We start from the raw sequence: 20,951 nt of genomic DNA on the forward strand, positions 1-20,951 counted from the left end.
ATTATATAAAAATGAAATAAAAGACAGTTATTTTAACAATAAAGGAGATGACTTCAACATGAATGCTTGCGTCCTACACAAAAACACATAGAGAAGTAGTTGAGTATTTGCACCTGTACTGGTGAGCAGTGAAACCAGTAGGATGGATGTGTATATATATTAAGACGTTTCTTACAAGGACCCGGCTCCTGTGACTGGGGAGGCTGACAAGGCCCGAGAGCTGCCGGGTGAGTCAGGAACTGGGAGACCCAGGGAGGCCATGCTGTTCCAGCCTGAAGACCCGCAGGTTTGACACCCAGGCAGAGCCCATGTTTCAGTCTGAGTCCAAAGGCAGGAAGAAGCCAATATCCCAGCTCAAAAGCAGCCAGACATGAGTAATTCTTAGTCAAGGGAGGGACAGCCTTTTTGTTCCTTTTCCTGATTTCAACTGATTGAATGTGGCCCACCCACATCAGGGAGAACAATCTGTTTACAAATTAAGTCTACCAATTTATTTTTAATTTTTCTAATGGTTTATTATTCATTTTTGAGAGACAGAGTGCTAGCAGGGGAGGGGCAGAGAGAGAGAGAGAGAGAGGGAGACACACAATCTGAAGGAGGCTCCGGGTTGGGGCGCCTGGGTGGCGCAGTTGGTTAAGCGTCCGACTTCAGCCAGGTCACGATCTCGCGGTCCGTGAGTTCGAGCCCCGCGTCAGGCTCTGGGCTGATGGCTCGGAGCCTGGAGCCTGTTTCCGATTCTGTGTCTCCCTCTCTCTCTGGCCCTCCCCCGTTCATGCTCTGTCTCTCTCTGTCCCAAAAATAAATTAAAAACGTTGAAAAAAAATTAAAAAAAAAAAAAAATGAAGGAGGCTCCGGGCTCCGAGCTGTCAGCACAGAGCTGGACGCTGAGCTCAAATGCATGAACCGCGAGATCATGACCTGAGCCGAAGTCGGATGCTTAACCGACTGAGTCACCCAGGAGCCCCTTAAGTCTACCAATTTAAATGTTGCTGTCATCCAAAACCCCCTTGACAGAAATACCCAGAATAATGTCTGATCCAGTATCTGGGTAGTGCACGGCCCTGTCAGGTTGACACAACAGTCCTCACAGAACCTGTGTGTAGAATCATCCTGGAGCCACAAAGACCTTGTAGGGTTGACTCGGGTGTTCAAACACTGAAAAGAGACTTAACTCTCAGTGAGGCGACTTTTTTTTTTCTTTTTGTAAACACCAATGATTCTTGGGGGACATGAGCATGTGAAAGGAACAACACAATCCGGATTTGTCGGAAACTTCAGTGTCCCCTAAACTACACACAAACACGTGGGCAAAGACCTCGTGCTTCCGGGTTCTGGGCTTGATCCACAACAGGTCCCGAACCTTCAGATTTCCGGAGACACTTGGAAGTCTCGTGTCCCCTGACTCCGTTCTTCATAGGACACCCAGCAGCCCGTCCGCTCCTGTCAGGGGTGCACCTCCCCCCAGTCACTGGGACAGCCTAAATCCGGTCTGCCTCGTTCCTAGCGTGCTCCCGAAGGGCCACTACTGCTCTGCGGGAATGCAGACCCTGGTGACTTTGATCGCACAGGCTACAGCATGGCAATGTTAAAGGAGAGAGCTGCTGGGAGGCTTCCGAGATGCTAGGGTACCCCCAGAAACAGTCGGCAGTGCTGATAGATCGGTTCGCAGAAGACCTGGAGAGGCGTCAGCCCTGGGTAAGCCAGAAGGTCCACGTGTCTAGCTGAATGGTTCCCAGAAGCTGACCCTGGACATGGGAGTAAGCACAAGCGTGAGACGAGGTGGACAGCTTTGTCTGTGGGTGCGCCAGCCCGCCGGCTTTGAACGAAGGCAGCAGCACTGACACTGACATTCAGCTTCAGCCGGAAGAGAATAAACAAGCGGGACACTGAAACACAGGTGGGGGGCCACCTGTGCGGGGCCCACTGTGATACTGGAGCTCCTCTATGTACCCTCGACCCTAAGAACATACAGGAACTCAGCTCTCCTCGAAATGTGGCGCAGAGGCATGGTGACCCCGGAGGGAATGGACTCCCCACAGCCGCCTCCTGGGTTGGCCTTTACAACAGTCACCTCCTTGTAGATGCCTCAGAAGCCTCCCTCCCCTGGCCACCTGATACGTATGCACCCGATAGGTCAGCAAGTCGTCTCTCTGTAAAATCTGTCAGAGACGCTGAGGGAGCCCCCCCTACCTTGCTGGAAGCATAATAGACATCGAGTGAGAACACGCTCTGGGAAAGACGAGGCACATGGGAGCTGCTGGTGCTGGGACAGCGATCCCCAAACCTCAGACTTGACTTGGTTTTCTCGTCCTTCTCACAGACGTGTTGTACAAGCCTAGAAGGAAAGAAATGAAAATAAATGTGTGTGTCTTTGGGGGGCAAAGAGAACTGAAGAGAGAAAGGGGTCCCCCTTTGGAGAAAGAGGATCAATTATTATTGTGTCCTTGGAGAAGCAGGTGATAAAAAAAAAAACAACACACCATCAGGGGCGTCTGGGTGGCTCAGTCAGTTAAGCATCTGACTCTTGACTTCAGCTCAGGGCATGGTCTCTCAGTGTGTGAGTTTGAGCCCCATGTCAGTCTCTGCGCTGACAGTGTGGAGCCTGCTTGGGATTCGCTCCCTCTCTGCCTCTCCCCTGCTTGCATGGTCTCTCTCAAAATAAATAAACTTAAAAAAAAAACAAAAGCAAAAACATGGTCACTGTCCTAAAGGACAGAGATCATGATGTACAACAACAGAAGGAGCTTTATACGTGAGCTATCTGATTCCCGAATCATGATCTGGTATGGTGTGTTCTAAGGGAGGTGGAACAGAATGGGCAAATTCTTCAAAGCAAACCCCAGCATTCAGGGCTCAAGCCACACGGTCCCAAGGATAACTAGTCTGGATTCATTTGTGTAGAAATAAGCATTATTGTGAAAAGCGTTATTAACGAGGCAAGTGACATTTTAGAGAGGTCTACTCCGGCGGAAGTGTGCAGAGGGAGAAGACTGGGGAGGAAGGCCCCCTCCGCCGTGACTGAGGGATGAACGGAAGCAGACCCCGAGTCCCTCACTCTGCCCCCTCCACCATCCTATTCCACGCCCCACCTCCTCTGTCCTGGCCACTGAAGAGCTTCCACCTGCTGAATGCTCCCAGCCCCTGGCCCCTGCATCCCCCCAGCAGCCCAGAGATCCCTGGGACTTCGTCAGGTCAGCTTCAACACTTCCGAGCCCTTACCCTGGTCTCTGAGGGGTCAGGTGCTCCGGCCCAGGGCTGCCTCGGGCCTCCGATCCCCAGTGTCCAGCTGGCCTCCTCTGCCCCAGCCTCCCTGGCCCCTCCAGCCTTCGCACTACCTCTCCCTCTGCCCGGAATGCTCCCGCACGTTCCTTCTTGCCGCCTCCCTCCCAATGACCCCCCTCCGTGGCTAGGACCGGGCAGTCTCACTGGTATCAGGCAAGAAATTACCTCGAGGTCCCGGCGATCTCCCATGGAGGGCACGGCACAGAAAGACTCAGACTGCGTTTCAGCGCTCTCACCACAGTGCCTTACTTAAATCAGTTAGAAACCCAGCAAGCAGCAGAGGGGAAGAGAGAGGTTCAGTGTACGAGTGGGCCGAGCCAGCTACCTGATTCAAGTGTGTGTGACTCTCGTCTGTCTGTTCTCTCCGAGCATCAGCCCGCGGGGCAGATGCAGGGCCGGCGCCTGGCCCCACGGAAGCTCGCCCAGGAGTCTGCTCAACAGCCACAGGCTTTATTTTTGTTCCCAGACTCCTGGTGTCCCCAGAGTGGGGCTGACTTCAGGCCTCATGATTACCGACTGACACGAGTCTGGTGTGCGTGAGTTCCAAGTATCTAGCATCTCATATATTTAGTGCAAGAATAGCTCTGGACTCTTTCGCCCCTACGATCTCTACTGAACATCGTATGCCCTGTTTCCTATTTACCCATTCTTATGACATCTTAAAGGTTTTTGCCTCTATGTTACTAATTAAAAGCATACTTGTCTTTTATAATAAAATTACTAATTTTTAAAAGTAAATGTGTGTTACAATCCATGTCATTTGTGGGCGTAATCCCTGGCATATAACGGTAAATACATGCCGGATGGATGAGTCATGCTTTCTTTCCTCTCCAGCTCGTGCTTTTCCTGAATCGTCTGTGCACACATGCCCGCACACACACACACGCACACACGCACAGGCACTGGAAAGGAATCCCACAGACCTGAGTTCTGGCGTGCTAGAGGGCTTGCCATTTGACCTGTCTCGTTTCCGATTGCTCAACTGTAAATTAGAGGAGGGTTTAACAAGACGATCTTTAAGTTTCCCTCCGGCATGTAGGGCGTCATCAATAATGTGTGTCTCTGCTCCAGGTTTCTTTGTGCTGTGGCTTCACCTTAGTCCATCAAATACATTTCAACAAAATCAAAAGCCTTCTGTCTTTTGACAAGATTGTTAGGAACATTACCGCTAAGATCCAGAAGCAGAGGAAAATTTTCCTATATAACATCCGTGAATTTTGCATAAAGGAATCCGTAAGAGGAGAAATTAAATTTTAGAGCCTTTTCAAGCAGTATAAAGTCAGTAGAATAACAGATTTACAGACAAGCCTGGGAAACTTTGCAGAGCTTTATAAAAAAAAAAAAACAAAACATCTGAGGGGCACCTGGGTGGCTCAGTTGGTCGAGCGTCCAACTCTTAGTTTAGGTTCAGGTCGTGATTTCGTGGTTGGGAGATCGAGCCCCGTATCAGGCTCTGTGCTCCCTCTCTCTCTGCCCCTCCCTTGCTTGCACTCTCTCAAAAAAGAAATTACTTTTGATTATTTGAAAACTAGAGTAAACTTCTCATGAAAGTAGTAACAATGAAGTAACGTTATAGATTACCATCACTATAAAAAAGTTAGGGGCACCCGGGTGGTACAGTTGCTTAAATGTCTGACTCTTGATTTCAGCTCATGATTTCACGGTTTGTTAGTTTGAGCCCCGAGCTGGACTCTGTGCTGATTGATAGCACAGAGCTTGCTTGGGACTCTCTCTCTCCCTCTCTCTCTGCCCCTCCCCCATTCGTGCTCTCTTTCTCTCTCTCTCAAAATAAATTGCTGGAAGCCAAGCTAACCCAGTCTGAGTGGCAGGGCCCGGGCTGTGGACGGATTGGTGACTGCAGGGCGGCCCTGCCGACAGTGAAGCTTCTTGTACTCCCGCTTTTAGGTAATTTGGCCTTAAAACTACCTGGGGTATTGTCTGTCGGGGAATTGCCCTCAGCAGGCCCCCTGGGAAAAGAACCATTAGGGAAGAAAATAAGGTTCCGCAAGAAATTGCGGGGCCTTACGTTTAGCCCTCGCCATTCCCTATGGAGACTCCTCTTCGTACCGGAAGGATAGCCTCATACGTTTGCCGGCAAAGAGGGCCTGTGAAGGAGAGACATATGGATTTGAAAGCCCCACTCCGGCAACTAAGGAGTGTATCTCTGGGCACAGGTGACTTCAACCCCTAGGCCCACCTGGCCCCCTCCGGAGGCATTCCAGATGATGACTGAACCTAGTCGGTTCATTGGTTCCTAGGTGCATTGTCTCTCTGAGAATGTATGAGGCATGGGTTTCTAAGGCTTTTTCGGCCCCTTTCTGGCACCTCGGACCGAGGCAGACACATTGTTCTTCTGGACTCATGTGGTTAGGAGGTCATGTCCCTGTAACTGTTCCACTTGAGGTGTTGAGAAATGGAGGGCCTTTCACGAGAACAGCAAAGCGAATGCTTTGTAGATTATAGATAAACGCAGATGCATAACGGAATAATGTAAGAAATTAATCTATACTCAAAGGGTATGCGGGAAAGTTAGGGGAAAATCACCATGTTATTTCTTAAAGGCCCTTTATACATAGGAACATTTTCAAAATTAGGTAATGTTAGATAGATGACGTATGCTACCAGGAAATCACTAGCAAACATAATGCCACGTTTACTACAAAAAATGGGCCAGTTCAACACACTGCTGTTGTCTGTGTCCATTTTTATTTTAGTTTTTTATTTTTATTTCTATTTTAGTTTTATTTTCACTTTTTCGCCGACGCCGTTCATCCTTCGGGAACCCCTGGACCTGCCGGAGCTGGACTCCGGCAAAAAAAGAAATAAAAACTTAAAAAAATAAAAGGCAAAGATAACACCACCGCACAGCAATTAGAAAGGTCAAAATCTGGAACGCTGAGAACACCAAATGCTGACAAGGACGTGGAGCAAGGTGAACCGTCGGTCGCTGCTGGTGGGAGTGCAAAATGGAAAAGGGTCTTCCATCCCGGAAGAGAGTTTGGTCAAGTCTTACAAAACCATACATACGCTTTCCACATAATCCTGCAATCGCCTTCTTTGGTATTTACCCAAAGGAGTTGAAAACGTGTCACACAAAACCTGCACTCAGGCGCATGTAGCAGCAGCTTTCTTCAGAACTGGCAAAACTCGGAAGCAACCGAGACGTCCTTTGGTAAGTGACTGGATGAGCAAACTGGTGCAGCCAGACAACGCTATCACTCAGCGCTAAAAGGAAATGAGCTGACGAGCCGGGAAAAGACGTGCAGGGACCTAAAATGCATATTACGGAGTGAAAGAAGCCAATACAGCGTTACGGAAAAGGTAAAATTATAAAGATAGTAAAATGATCACTGGTTTCCAGGGGCTGAGGGGAGGGAAGGGATGAGTATGTGGAGGGAGCACAGAGGATTTTGAGGGCAGTGAAAACACTGTGTGCCATAATGATGGATACATACCATTATCCACTGAGAGTGAAACTGATGTAAACTGTGGACTTTGAGGGGCGCCTGGCTGACTCAGGCGGTTGAGGGTCCGACTTCGGCTCAGGTCACGATCTTGGGATTCGTGGGTTGCAGCCCCGCGTCGGGCTCTGTGCCGACAGCTCAGAGCCCGGAGCCCGCTTCGGATTCTGTGTCGCCCTCTCTCTCTGCCCCTCCCCCGCTCATGCTCTGTCTCTCTTTGTCTCTCAAACATAAATGTGAAAAGAAAAACCTTTTTTTTTAAATAATAAAAAAATAAAAACAAAAAGTCAAAGATAAAGTAACATAGAAGTTGTGGACGTACTTCTTGTATATTTATAAGCTTGTCACTCAAGGACAGAAAAAAAAATACTATTCTGCCGATTGATCACTTGAGGCAAAATTTCCCATCTGTTCAAATTGCCTATGAAAATATAGAGACAATTTAATATGATTAATTTGGAATATGCCAAGAAATAAATGACTGACCAGCCATGAGAAGTCTCTCAAAGGCGATGGCCTTGAGATGGGTGAAAAGAGAAGCTAGTCTGAATCTTTGCCTGAGACCTCACATTCAAAGTTGAATAGCTTCAGACATCTTTTTGGAAACCATATTATAATACCTTTGCTAGATGACTTACAATTTCAGATTTCTGAATTTTTATACTAGTGGTGACTTTAAAAGAAAAATTTTAATGCACTGGAACAAAACATAAGAGACAAAATAATTCCCAGAGATTTCCTGAGATGCTTAGAATGAAGAAAAATATCCACCAGTGTTTTTTGAGTGTTTTAATTTTTTTTAAATGATTTTTGGGGTGCCTGGGTGGCTCAGTTGGTTAAGTATCTGACTCTTGATTTGGGCTCAGATCATGATCTCACAGTTTGTGAGATGGGGCCCTGTGTAGGGCTCTGTGCTCAGCGTGGAACCTGCTTGAGATTCTCTTTCTCTCTCTGCCCCTCCCCCACTCATGCGTGCATGCTCTCTCAGAATAAACATTAAAAAAAAAAATAAAACTTTATATCACATCTGCTTTAATTGTGAAAATAATACAGAACAAACAATTGAGAATATAGGCATGGACTTTTCATGCAAATATTCGGGTGTTGCACAAAAATGTTCAATAATGGTAACTTTTGAAAGTTCCTGCATTTATGTATGAGAAAAACAAATATGAAGTACACCCCAATTAATATTAGAAATACGTGCATATGATGTGAATATGGAGTTGTACCTAAAACATGTTCTAATCCAAACATACTAGTGTTTTTTACTAGTTGGTTCTTGTGAATGTATTTTGAGAACATGGAACTATAAAAAATTATTGCACTCAAATTTGAGGGGTAGCATTGTATAAATGTAACACTGGATTTTTAAAATTAATTCTTGGGGCACCTGGGTGGCTCAGTTGGTTAAGAGTCCGACTTGGCTCAGGTCACCATCTCATTGTTCCTGAGTTCAAGACCCGCGTCGGGCTCTGTGCTGACAGCTCAGAGCCTGGAGCCTGCTTTGGATTCTGAGTCTCCCTCTCTCTCTGCCCCTCCCCTTCTCACACTCTGTCTCTCTCTTCATCTCAAAAATAAGTAAACATTAAACAAAATTAAAAAACAATTCTTGATATTAATGTGATTGTTCTGTAGCTTTTTAATTTAATTCCACCACCAACATGTTAAACTCACATCTTGAAAATAAAGTAATAGAACGTTAAGGTATCCTGCAAGTGTTAATACATTTGTATTTGGCCAAATACAATTATTCATATTTGTCTCCAAGCAACTGAAACTTAATACTGCGTGCAACTAAAATAATTATACCATGAGTGTGTGTACATGTATATGTATATATGTATTTGTTCATGTATGTCACATACATGAATGTATTATTTATACACATGCTAAAGTAAATTCTATTTTAATTTCTCCAATGCTTTTACTCCAAGGGGATTCCAAAAAATTCAAAAGCGTTGGCTATCTGGTTTTTGATTATTTCATGCTCCCAGCACAGAACAGCAGTGAGATGGAAAATACAGATAGATGCAATCCTGACATCTTAGCTATATACTCTGTAAGCCCAAATACACTATACACATACATATATACGTACACACCCTAAAACAAAATTATACATAACACATTTTTATATTTTTTCATTTATATTGTATCTAATGGAATTAATGGAATAATCAGAAACTGGACAATTGCTGACCCCTTATTTTTTTAGTACTCTCTTGGGGTAAGAATGTTAGAAAAATTAAAACTTCGTATTCTTTTCAAAGAAGTGGCATGGAGCTGATAATGACTGGGAGAACCATTTGGGGCTACATGTGCAGAGAGAGCACACGGATAGCATCCTCATATTTATTCTGTGGACTATATTAATTCTTTCAGAAGTTCAAGGTGGAATATTAAAATTACTAATTTATTATGAGTATTCTTTACAAAACTTTGTCTATGTTTATTTATTTTTGAGAGCCAGAGAGACAGAGCACGGGCAGGGGAGGGGCAGAGAGAGAGGGAGACACGGAATCTGAAGCAGGCTCCAGGTTCTGAGCTGTCAGCACGGTGCTCGAACTCAGACCGTGAGATCATGACCTGAGTCAAAGTCCGATGCTCAACCATCTGAGCACCCAGGCGCCCCATGAGTATTTTAACACATACCTGGATAGGAGTCCATTGTGTCTTTTCTAAAATTTGTAATTATATTGTTTTTTGAAACTCTTTATTTAGATTGAGACCCCAAATCTGGTAAATTAACCTTGATAAGGTGATGTCTTATATTGGCAGAGAAGAATGAAGCAATTAGCTCAGGAAGAAAAGTGAGTTAGAGTTAAAAAAAAAAAAACAAATTCTGGACCAAGATAAAGGACTGTCAGAGAAGAGTGTAATATGCACTTGGCCTTTGAAAACAGCATCTGCCACTGAAGTGTTCTTGAGGCTCTGGAGTCAGGCAGGTGCGCCAGTGGTCACAGAGAACTAACCACCCAACGTAAGCCCTAGAGTGGAGATTTTGGTCTCTCTTTATTCACCAGAAGCCCTGGAAGAGGTAGTGATTACAAGTTTTGAGTTAATGCGTCCAAGACATTACTGACTGAAAGTAAGGCCGATCTTAGATGTCTGGACTAACAGTAACAGTAAAAAGAGAGGGGAGGCAAGAAAGTATGAAAGAATCATGTTTAAACCGTGCTAATTGGAGAATTAAAATTAAACAAACTGGCACCTGGCTCACTCAGTTGGTACAGCATGTGACTCAATCTCAGGGTCAGGAGTTCAAGCCCCGCAATGGGCGTGGAGCCTAGTTAAGGAAAAAATGAAAACGCTGTACAGATCAAGGCTAAAAAAAGAGCTCCCTGCCTTTTTATTCACTGAAATTTCATTTCAGGAGAGCGGATTTCATTTTAATGACAGCCATCATTGGGCATGCAGACCGATTCACAAGGCCTTCTCAAATTATTCTGTGTATCAGCTGCTGCCAAGGGTATCCCCAATGCTACCGCCAACAGGACGGTTATGAAATAAACAAATGAAATGTCTTCTTGTCTTAAAGGCAGTGATTCTCAAAATATGATCTGGGGACACACGGGGGTCTCTGAGACCCTTCTGGTGGGTGTGTGAGACTAAATTTACTTGTGTAATACTGAAACTTACTTAACTTTTCCACTCTCATTTTCATTTGACAATCATATTGCAATGGATTGACTGCAGAAACAAATACTGTACATGAATCTAGCTGTCTTCTATTAAGCCAGAAATGAAAGATATTTCCAAAATGTAAACACAATTCCACTCTTCTTCCTGAATTTTGTTATTCTGGAAAACTATAACTATTTCTCATAAAATATGTATGTTGCCGTAAAATGGGAGTTGCCTACGTGAAAATCACAACGAACAGACACGGGTTCCAGAAAAGAGGGCATTACAATGTGAGATAAAGGAGGCAGGCTCAGTATGCACCTTTCTGGAACTTCACTAGGAAAAATGGGGTGGAGTAAGGTGTTCCTTGGAAGGTATACCCAGGAAAACATGCAAAAAGTGACCCCTAGAAAAATTCAAGTCTGAAAGTAGTGCCTGGATTAGCAATCCTCATCCTTAAGGGGGGAACGGAGGTGATTAATTTAGGTTCTCATTTTCCTCTCTGTCCCCATCTTTATCCCAACACCATTTAGGTTACTTGGTGAAAACGTAGGCCTACAATGAGAGGTAGCAGAAAGGTCCGTACTCAGCATTGACCGTAAGGAATGTTAAAGGGACTGTCACTTGGTAAGTTTCCTTTAAACCAATTTATGTGATTCAGAGCCTTCCAATGGGAAGGGTGAGGGGGGACAGGGGAGATACTGATAAACGGTGGTATTCCGTAAGGGGAGAGAAATAGATGTTCAGCCAGTTAAGATTTTCACTAGAAGCTGAAAGATATTCTTTCTTCTCGTCATAATTTAAAATTTTCTCACTAATTAACCGAACGAGTGATTCTTGGTGTGAGAATTTAGATGTTAAGTGAAATACAATGAAATCATTTTGGGGTGTCTGATGTTTGTGAGAATAAAAAAACAACAACTTTAGATCTTATTGGAAACACAAAGCCAAAATGTAGCTTTTGCACAAATTAAGAAGCACGGACCAAAGCCTTCAGATTAAAAATTGCATTTGCCTACCTCTAAATCGGGATAAAATGGGCACTAGTGGTTTTGGAAAGCGTAGATGGCTGTGAAAGAAAGCCCGTGGGGGCGTCTGACCCCTACCTTGGAGGCACCTTGTACACGTACACGGGGCGGGGGCGGGGGCGGGGGGCGCGATCTCCCGGCGGCTGCGCTTGCGCCTCTTGCTGTCCTTCGGCGCCTTGGTCACCGCCTCCTTGGAGCCCTCCTTCGGGGCGGGAGCGGACTTGGCTGGCTCAGGCAGGGCCGGGAGTAGTTGCTGAAGGGCTTGAGAATAAGAGAGAAAATGAGAAGGGGGCTCTACGTGCCTCTGTTCACAGCTTGTTAGCCTTGACTGGTCTTGTTACGCAGCACAGGAACCACCCCCGCCCCCCAAGCCGAAAGACTGGAGAAAAACTGAGGGTCTCTAGGTTCTCTTTATGCACAGCTTCTCACGCGAAGAAAATTAAACAAACTGGGTGTCTAATTGGTGGTAAATTCTAGAGGGCATCATGTGGTTGTATCCAATCAAAATAAGTGTATTTGAAAAGCCAGGATTCCATTGGCTAAAATAAGACTGGAATTTTAGCCAATGGGACAGCTTTATTTTGGCGCCGCGTGAGGACTATAAGTAGTGAAGCTGTGTCCCATCCTGCACACCCACTTTCTAGTCCCTGGTGAATTGCTTCTTGTCGTTATGTCCGGACGCGGGAAGCAGGGCGGCAAGGCTCGCGCCAAGGCCAAGACGCGCTCGTCGCGGGCCGGGCTGCAGTTCCCGGTGGGCCGCGTGCACCGCCTGCTCCGCAAGGGCAACTACGCCGAGCGGGTGGGGGCCGGCGCGCCGGTGTACCTGGCGGCCGTGCTGGAGTACCTGACGGCCGAGATCCTGGAGCTGGCGGGCAACGCGGCCCGCGACAACAAGAAGACGCGCATCATCCCGCGCCACCTGCAGCTGGCCATCCGCAACGACGAGGAGCTCAACAAGCTGCTGGGCCGCGTGACCATCGCGCAGGGCGGCGTCCTGCCCAACATCCAGGCCGTGCTGCTGCCCAAGAAGACCGAGAGCCACCACAAGGCCAAGGGCAAATAAGGTCTCCCTAGCAACTTGCAAACAAACCAAAGGCTCTTTTCAGAGCCACTCACTATTTCCGGGAAAGAGCTGGGACAGTAGTTAAGGGTCTGAACTTTATTTAAAGCCCAGCCCATCTGCGCTCAATACGTGTACCAATCAAGATCCTCCTGCCTGCAAGGATAACCAGGAAAAGAACCAATTAGGGATGTTGCGCGGGCTTTTTAAAAAGGCAAACCTACTTTCCTTTTGTAACATTTTTAGACGCTGCAAGTACAGCCCCTACGGGCGATCCATTAAGTAATCCACACAAGGGCCTGAATGAAATTCAGTCCCCCACTCGTTCTTTGCAAGTGAAATCGAGAAACTGAAAAGGGAAAAGGGGAGCAGATGCAGGGTTTAACTTAACCCGCAGTGTTGGCTGACGCTATTGTTCAAGAATAAGGGTTCGACCTGAGCGTACAGCTGTTTTCAGAAATCTCTGGGTGGCTCTGAAAAGAGCCTTTGGGGTTTTGCTGCCTTCTCAAAAGCCAACTTCCTACTTCTTTTTCGGGGCCGCTTTCTTCGCCTTGGCAGCCTTGGGCTTCGCTGCCTTGGGCTTGGCGGCTTTGGGCTTGGCCGCCTTCGGCTTCACAGCCTTGGGCTTGGCTGGGCTCTTCGCCGCCTTCTTGGGCTTGGCGGCGGCCTTGGCCTTCTTGGGGCTCTTGGCCACCTTCTTGACCCCGGCAGCCGCGGGCTTCTTCGCCTTCTTCGGAGTTTTCTTCACCGCCTTCTTGGCTCCCGCAGCCTTCTTTGGCTTCTTGGGGGTGGCCCCAGAGGGCTTCTTGGCCTTCGCCGCGCCCGCCTTCTTGGCTTTAGGCTTGGCCTCCCCGGAGGCCGCCTTCTTGTTGAGCTTGAACGAGCCCGAGGCGCCGGTGCCCTTGGTCTGCACCAGGGTGCCCTTGCTCACCAGGCTCTTGAGGCCCAGCTTGATGCGGCTGTTGTTCTTCTCCACGTCGTAGCCGGCGGCCGCCAGCGCCTTCTTGAGCGCGGCCAGGGAGAGGCCGTTGCGCTCCTTGGAGGCGGCGACCGCCTTGGTGATCAGCTCTGACACCGGGGGGCCGGTGGCCTTGCGTTTCGCCGCGCCACCGCCCGCAGCTTTCTTGGTCGCCTTCTTCTTGGCAGGTGACTTCTCCACCGGCGCCGGGGCAGCCGTCTCGGCAGGCGCGGTTTCCGACATGGCCAGAGGCAGGAACTGCGAGAGGAAGAGAGACTCAAAATCCAAAGAGCAAGTCGTGCAATGCCGCCCGACTCCGGCCAGGCGCTTATATAAGCCGGTGGCGCTCTGTGATTGGTGGAGCGTCCAATCCACTGCCCTCAGGCAGCCGCCCTTCGCGGTTGGACTCCAGAACTGTGTTTGTTAGCCCCCCAAATTTGATTAAATGCTGAAAATAATTGTACAGTATTTGACGCTTTGAAGCTGTAAAGGAGGAAAGCAGCCTCCAGGTTCACATGCTGGCTTGTGTTTTCAGGAGTCCTGCGCAACAGATGAAAGATATTTTTAAAAATCTTTTCAGCTTTTCACGTATATTCACTGGGTTTAAGGCATTGTGCTAGTTTGTTGCAAGTTGCAATAAGTTTCTAGGAACTATCAAGTGGAGATTTTTTCAAAAGCTTTGTCCCTAGGTTCGGCCTTTGATTTTTTGCTAGAGGAAGACCCAGGTTTCCTTGGTTTGGACATAAACTTTGTTTCCAACTGTAGCAAGTAACACAGGGGCAGCGCAGACAGTTGCCTGCAGCCCCAAATTCACCACATACACCCCACACACCCCACTTTCAAAACCAGTTCTGCTTCCTAGGATTTTGCAGGTGACAATATCTCTAGAGAATGCCTTTTGCAGCTTGGAGATGTTCAGTAGCCAGAATGACGTCTACCTTGCAGCGGGAGGAAGAGGAATGACTTTGGCTTCAGGATCCAATGACCTGGATTCAAATTCAAACTTAAATTGAGTGTGTTTTGTTTTGTTTTGTTTTTTTATCGAGATCCTTTCTCTCTTTAGTATTAGGCAAATCCATGATAATAAGTACAAAAATTGCCTTGCCCGGATAATGTGCTTTAGGAAAAACTCAAACCTGCTGAAAATATTCAAGGGGTTCCAGTAGTCCTCAAAAGTACAGACTGTGTAGATGACATGGGACTTTGTCCGGTTTCCAAGGTGCTCTCCCCAGTGCTCTCATTCAAACCCCATATCTCCATCAACATTTAATAAAGTACACTGTCAGGAATACCCTCTTCTGTAAGCAGCCAGGAGACATCAATGTGGGCATTTTTGTGTGTTTGAGCAAAGGCAGACCTGTATTTCAGAGAAATTGTTGACTATCAACTATGAGAAGGGTGGGAATTGAGGGACTGCAAGTTATAGAGGTTCAGAAGAATTCAGGAATACATTAGCATCCAAGAGAACTGAGGCAGTAACCTTGAGGTTGGAACGGAGGGAGGATATGTTTGCTTATTTGTTTGGGAGGAGGGTGAGGTGGGGAATGGATAGGATTTTGTGACTGGCCTGGATGAGAAGGGAGGTCTAATGATTAGAATCTCTACTGCAATCAACACTCACCTAGTTCTTCCCTGTGACAAACTTTAGGGAAGTTTAAAGTTGCCAACGTATTTCTCCCCAAAGAGCTCCTGGAGTTGAACCTGTAGCCAACTTAAGGCCAAATCGGGACCGTGTCGTTTTCTGTTGCTCTCAAGTTAAGAGTGCTTTTTAGATTTTTTAATTGTGTTAAGAAAAAAAAAAAAAGCCGGAGACAATATTTGGCCTGAAAAGGCCAGAATATTTGCTATCTGGCCATTTTGCTATGTTTTGGACTCATCCACACAGACACAGATTATGGGATATTGCTACAAGCCTGCCTTTTTTCAGAACAATGCACATCAAGAACTAAAGAAGGGATATTAACAAAAATGTTTTAAGCAAGCATTTTCCACCACTTCAACCACAAAACTTTCAGAAGATCTAGGGTGGGGGAAACCCAAACCTCTATGCTTAAGAGAGGCGTAATTAACAAGGGCTAACATTCACTGAGCATTCACTAAGTGCCAGGAAGTAATCTAAGATTGCTCTACAGTCTTATTTGCCACAGTTTACAGCTATAGAGACCCAGGGCAAGGATGAGTACCTGCCAGAAGTTATATGGCTAGTCATTGGCAGTTTTAAGGTTTGAACCTGGACCACAAGCTCTGTAAGCAATATATGTCCTCAGCTCTATTATGATGGGAAAAATCCTAGAAAGGGTGAGGAGAAATCAATCTTTGACGCTTGTAAGAGATAACATCAAGTAGTCTCTAAAACTAAGAGCCACGAAAGAATTTCTAAACTCCTCTGGCCCGCAGGTCAGAATGGCCTTTTTCTTTTTCCTTTTTTTTTTTTTTTTTTTTCAGAACGGTCTTTCTCGTCAATTCCCCGACATTCCAAAAAGTTTTAGGAGCCTGTAGCTGGGATGTCAGCCTCTCTGGAAGGGCAAACCCCAAATACGGGAAAGAATATAAGGCCCAGATGGCTGACCAGTCTGAGAACACTCGAGAAGAACTGCAACCTCATGGGAATTAGGATTTGTAATCAAAACAAACAATTATAGTCCTATGTGAAAAGCACAAGGTCTTTTAAAAAACAAAGTAATTGGACAAATTTAATAGACACAACAAATTTATTAGGAAACCCATTATTTTTGTGGAAACTAGTAACAGCTTTAAAATCTTAGTTACGTCTGATTCCTTTTGAAAAAAAACCCCAAAAATCCTCACAACCCAACTTCACACGGAGAAGCACAATTTTAAAACAAGGAAATACCTTATGCTTTTTAGAGCTCCTGAGAACTCAGGACAGCCTCCAGGTCAGAATATGTAGGTCATTGTCGGCCCATTTTCCACAATCACATACATGGGTAAAACCGAAGAGACTATTCTTGTCAAACATCACGTTGAAACCTTTTTAAGCACGGAGGGTACTACATGTTCTGTGTCTCCGAGTAAGAGAAGCAAATTGAGGCCCATTCCTGATGTAAAAGCACTGGGGGTCACTTGGCAAAAGTAAATAAGCGGTTCTTGCCAACTGCACAATGCACAGAAACCTGAACTCAACTTTAAAACTTTCTTTCCTTCAATCACTTCACGTGGCCCAGAACAGCTCATTTCTAGGATGGCTGGTTCGTTTCAATATATTCAAACAGCTCCTTTGTGCTAAATACCAGGAGGGGTCAGCCAGTGCGAAACCTCCCGATGCACAGCACAGCCACCTCCTGCAGTCTTCGGGTGCACACGCCTGGTGTGGCCCAGGAGCTATTGGAAAGCGCCCCGTGTTGTTCCGAGCCTACCGTATATCCCCTACAAGTTTAACAGCTCTTTTCTGGTGAGAATGAAGGGGCTCTGAAAAGAGCCTTTGGGGGAGGGTGTACGGAGAACGCTACAAAGCTTTATGCCCGCTCCCCACGGATGCGGCGCGCCAGCTGGATGTCCTTGGGCATGATGGTGACGCGCTTGGCGTGGATGGCGCACAGGTTGGTGTCCTCGAAAAGCCCCACCAGGTAGGCCTCGCACGCCTCCTGCAGCGCCATCACGGCCGAGCTCTGGAAGCGCAGGTCGGTCTTGAAGTCCTGCGCGATCTCGCGCACCAGCCGCTGGAACGGCAGCTTGCGGATCAGCAGCTCGGTGGACTTCTGGTAGCGGCGGATCTCGCGCAGGGCCACCGTGCCGGGCCGGTAGCGGTGCGGCTTCTTGACGCCGCCGGTGGCCGGCGCGCTCTTGCGGGCCGCCTTGGTGGCCAGCTGCTTGCGCGGGGCCTTGCCGCCCGTCGACTTGCGCGCCGTCTGCTTCGTGCGAGCCATGACAACTAGGTCTAGCTACTCAGCACTGCGGGATCAAGAACACGGGTCCCAGTACTTATAGCGACCCTCGAATCCTGATTGGACAGTAGGCGCCCGCCCCGCCCAGCCTCGTCCCGCCTCCAGAATTCACTTGGTTCAATCCATTGAGGACCGGAAGCGTCTTCCCGCCTCGCCCGCCGATCTCTGTGATGATGCACAAAGAAAATGTCGGCCTTTTCAAAAAACTTCTAGGTTGCATGAGCATCCCTTACCATGTTGTATTGAGAATCCCAAAGTGCATTTCACGAATTTAAAAAGCGTCATGATTGCATTCCTGGTAAAAATGCATCTACTTTAAATGAAGTCAATTGGCGGGACTGACGTGGTTTGCACGTCCTGGCAATGCGTTCTAAGCCAGAACTCCCAGACGAAGAGAATCGCCGTTTACCACGATCGTCCAGTTGCCCCTCGGACGATGTATGGTAAATTAGTTCGGCTTTCAGTACAAACCTGCTTTTGACAGTAAAGACTCGGCATGACCGGACGCTTAGCCACTTTGTGATGGACACACCGGGGACCGAGTGCAGAGACGCGCGGATATTTCAGGCACACTTTAGTTTCAGGTCTGATGGGTCCTAACCCAAGCTAAGGGCATTCATGGTACGGCGCTCAGTTAAGTCAATAAAGGGGTCTACAGCTCCTTAACAGATTTCGTGGGTGGCCCTTAGAAGGGCCTTTTGAACAATAGGTGCGACGATTTAAGGTCATCTTAGCCCCCGAAGCCATAGAGGGTGCGGCCCTGGCGCTTGAGCGCGTACACCACGTCCATGGCCGTGACCGTCTTGCGCTTGGCGTGCTCCGTGTAGGTGACGGCGTCCCGGATCACGTTCTCCAGGAACACCTTGAGCACCCCGCGGGTCTCCTCGTAGATGAGGCCGGAGATGCGCTTCACGCCGCCGCGCCGGGCCAGCCGCCGGATGGCGGGCTTGGTGATGCCCTGGATGTTGTCGCGCAGCACCTTGCGGTGGCGCTTGGCGCCCCCCTTGCCTAGGCCCTTCCCGCCCTTGCCGCGTCCAGACATGTTTCCGGAACAAACACTATTACTCGCCGAGGTAGGAGTTTATATACTCCTCTGTCGGACCTGTTTGGGAACACCGCCGACCCATAGTATCCGCCCGTTGAGCTCTCCGACCGAGCCCAGCCGGAGTTTTCAGCATCAATGCGAGGGGCGGTGCTTACAGTCCTTGGTTAAAAAAAGGAGCCTAATGGAAAGTTCCTGCGGTTCTCTGCGCTTGCCTGGGCCTCGGTGGCCGGGTGAAGTCTTGCTGTTGTTTCTGTCGCTCAGCACTGGTCGAGGTGGCGACTCGTGGCGGGGCAGCTGAGCTCGCGTGGAACTCTCCTGAGCTGCGATTGCAGGCATTTGGGGGCGTTTGTGAAACCGCGTCGGGCGCCGGGTCCTCTCTCCGTGACCCGTCGGGCGGCCCGCGTCAGCGCCTCCTGGCTACAGGTCAAGGTGCGGTTTTTACCTCCCCGTTTCCTTTCTTTACGTATTGCTTATTGTCTTCTTTCCCTTCCCCTTCGCTGCCACATATTTTGGGGGAAGTGATTTACTCTCTTCATCTGGGTTGGAATCACTAGGTTTCTTAAGTTGTTGAGGAAGGTGACCTTTTACTCATGCCTTGCAGAGCGCAGGAGCAGGCGGCAAAGCTTTTCCAAGCTCCCCGTCGCCCACCAAGTCCTTTGATGAACTGGGAAACCGACTGCACCCAGAAACCGTCTGCCTTTCATTTACAAACAAAAGGCAGAATGAAGAGACTAGGGAAGACTTTATTCCAGGGAAAAAACCTTGGAAAGGCGGCGCTGTGGTGGTTTCCCTGATCGGGCTGTATGGAACGGCCTCTCTCGGGCGCTGGCTTGTCTCCCAGATAATGAATCGTTTCTCCCTGGAAACCTGCTCGTCCACACCCACGCTTCTCTTTCCCCCAGCCTCTGTTAGGTTTACACTTCCTGTTTCAAAAGTGTGTGATTATTTACTCCTTGAACAAATACCTAATTTTATTCCAGGAATCAGCCACTGGGTGTATCCTAAACTGTACTTCCCGTAAGTTAAAAACACTACTTGCCTGTGTTGTATTCGTGAACATTTCTTACTGAGCGTCGAGTCCCGCCTCTTTTTCCATCCCTGTTTAAAAATGGAATCTGCGTGCTTAACCTTGAGGAAGTAAAAGGTGTATCTGCTGATGAATAAGGGCACTCTTTCCCCTGCACCTATAGAGAAACGGGCAGCATTCTGCTTCAATATATACCAGCTGTTCTTGGAAATATTATTTGGAGACCAGTCTTTTCAAGACAAGTCTTGCAGCACAGAAAAGTTATGAGTGTTCCTTTGGTGAAGGTAACATACCTTGAAAGGCGTGTAATTTGATTTGATTGCATTGCCAGTGCTCTGTCCTGAAACATTCACGGTCTCTGTTTCCTGAAGGTGTAATTCCCTGTTAAATTCGAGACTCTTCATTCTCTTTTCCCCCTGGCATGGAGGGAGCAAACAGACGGGCCTGCAGATTTTTTAGCTACATCTGCTGGCACTCTGTTCCCTGCATGCAAGGGGGAGAAGAGAATTTAAAAAGTCCCCAGTATTTTAAGAGCTTAAGGTTCTCATTTCCTTTCAATTAAATACTATTAAAATTCTATTTTGTGTCTCGGCATGTAATTATGCTAATTGACGTGAGCTGTCCAATAATTTCTTGGTGAATAATTGGGATACATGCAGGGATTCCCCCCCCCCCCCCACCGCCACACACACACATTAGGAGATAGTATTTTCCAAGAGAAATATTGACAATGTTTTAAGTTCTGTGAAACTTAATTAGGCCCTTAATTAGGCGAAATTAAGGCCTTAAAAGGCCTAATTAAGGCCCTTGCCCCTTAATGAGGCGAAAGTTGTTTGCTGATCCACATGTCCCTGGTTGACAATTTTTTAATATTATTAGTTCCAAGTGTTTGGCTCAATCCTTTTCAACATTGTCGTGTTTTCAATTTAATTTGCACATCCTTATTTCCTTGTCACCTGATTTTGTTTTGTTTGTTCTGGTTAAGGCTTTGGAAGTGGCTGGGAGATTGTTTTCCTTATCTTTGACTTTTTTGTTGCTGTCTTCCACTCAAAGTTAGCTTCCCTACTAGTCATTACTCCCTCTCCCAAATCTCATTTCTCCTGTCCCCCGCATGCTTGCACACTCACTTATACGTGCACACAGACATACCGGTCCAAAACGCCACTAACTTTTTGGAGTCTTTTCCACTCCATGAACTTAGGCTCTCAAGTCCTTTCTCCCACTTTGGTAGTATCTTACTTCCACACAGAGCAGCCTTTCACCAGCTCAGAATCTTAACTGTGAGACCCGGAAGCAGGGAGTTTCCTTTTCTTGCCCTCACCTCAGAGCAGTCACCACTGCTGCTGGCATCTGTAAAGCTTCCTTCAGCTTCTAACTCCTTCCATGTGTTGGTAAGACCAATGGAAGGGGGCGCCTAGTCTAGGTGGCTCAGTTGGTTAAACGCCAGACTTTGGTTCAGGTCATGATCTAACAGTTCGTGGGTTCCAGCCCCACGACGGGCTCTGCTGACCCTGTGGAGCCTGCTTGGGATTCTCTCTCCCTCTCTCTCTGTCCCCTC

The 20,951-nt window shown here is 47.5% G+C and overlaps 3 protein-coding genes and 1 long non-coding RNA gene across 4 annotated transcripts in view; 1 reads left to right on the forward strand and 3 right to left on the reverse strand.

Annotated features, from left to right (window-relative positions):
* Nucleotides 1-18,382, reverse strand: part of LOC113593854 (uncharacterized) — a 31,306-nt gene extending 12,924 nt beyond the window's left edge. The window contains 2 exon segments of the mRNA XM_027040121.2: nt 16,975-17,410; nt 18,078-18,382. Of these exon segments, the coding sequence (XP_026895922.2) occupies nt 16,975-17,410; nt 18,078-18,363 (722 nt within the window). The 5' untranslated portion in view covers nt 18,364-18,382.
* Nucleotides 5,970-11,983, reverse strand: LOC128315749 (uncharacterized). Its single transcript, XR_008298817.1, has 2 exons — nt 11,477-11,983; nt 5,970-10,032 (listed from the first exon to the last, which is right to left on the reverse strand). It is a non-coding gene; the product is annotated as an uncharacterized LOC128315749 (long non-coding RNA).
* LOC106976326 (histone H2A type 1-E) lies at nt 12,035-12,500 on the forward strand. Its single transcript, XM_027040126.2, has one exon. It carries the CDS (start codon nt 12,069-12,071, stop codon nt 12,459-12,461), a length of 393 nt encoding a protein of 130 aa, XP_026895927.1. The 5' UTR covers nt 12,035-12,068; the 3' UTR covers nt 12,462-12,500.
* Nucleotides 12,919-13,725, reverse strand: H1-5 (H1.5 linker histone, cluster member). The gene has a single exon (XM_027040114.2). The coding sequence runs from the start codon at nt 13,657-13,659 to the stop codon at nt 12,979-12,981; it is 681 nt and encodes a 226-aa protein (XP_026895915.2). The 5' UTR covers nt 13,660-13,725; the 3' UTR covers nt 12,919-12,978.
* Nucleotides 18,383-20,951: the final 2,569 nt, after the last annotated feature.

This window comes from Acinonyx jubatus, chromosome B2 (assembly GCF_027475565.1).
Source record: "Acinonyx jubatus isolate Ajub_Pintada_27869175 chromosome B2, VMU_Ajub_asm_v1.0, whole genome shotgun sequence".
Lineage (NCBI taxonomy): Eukaryota > Metazoa > Chordata > Mammalia > Carnivora > Felidae > Acinonyx > Acinonyx jubatus.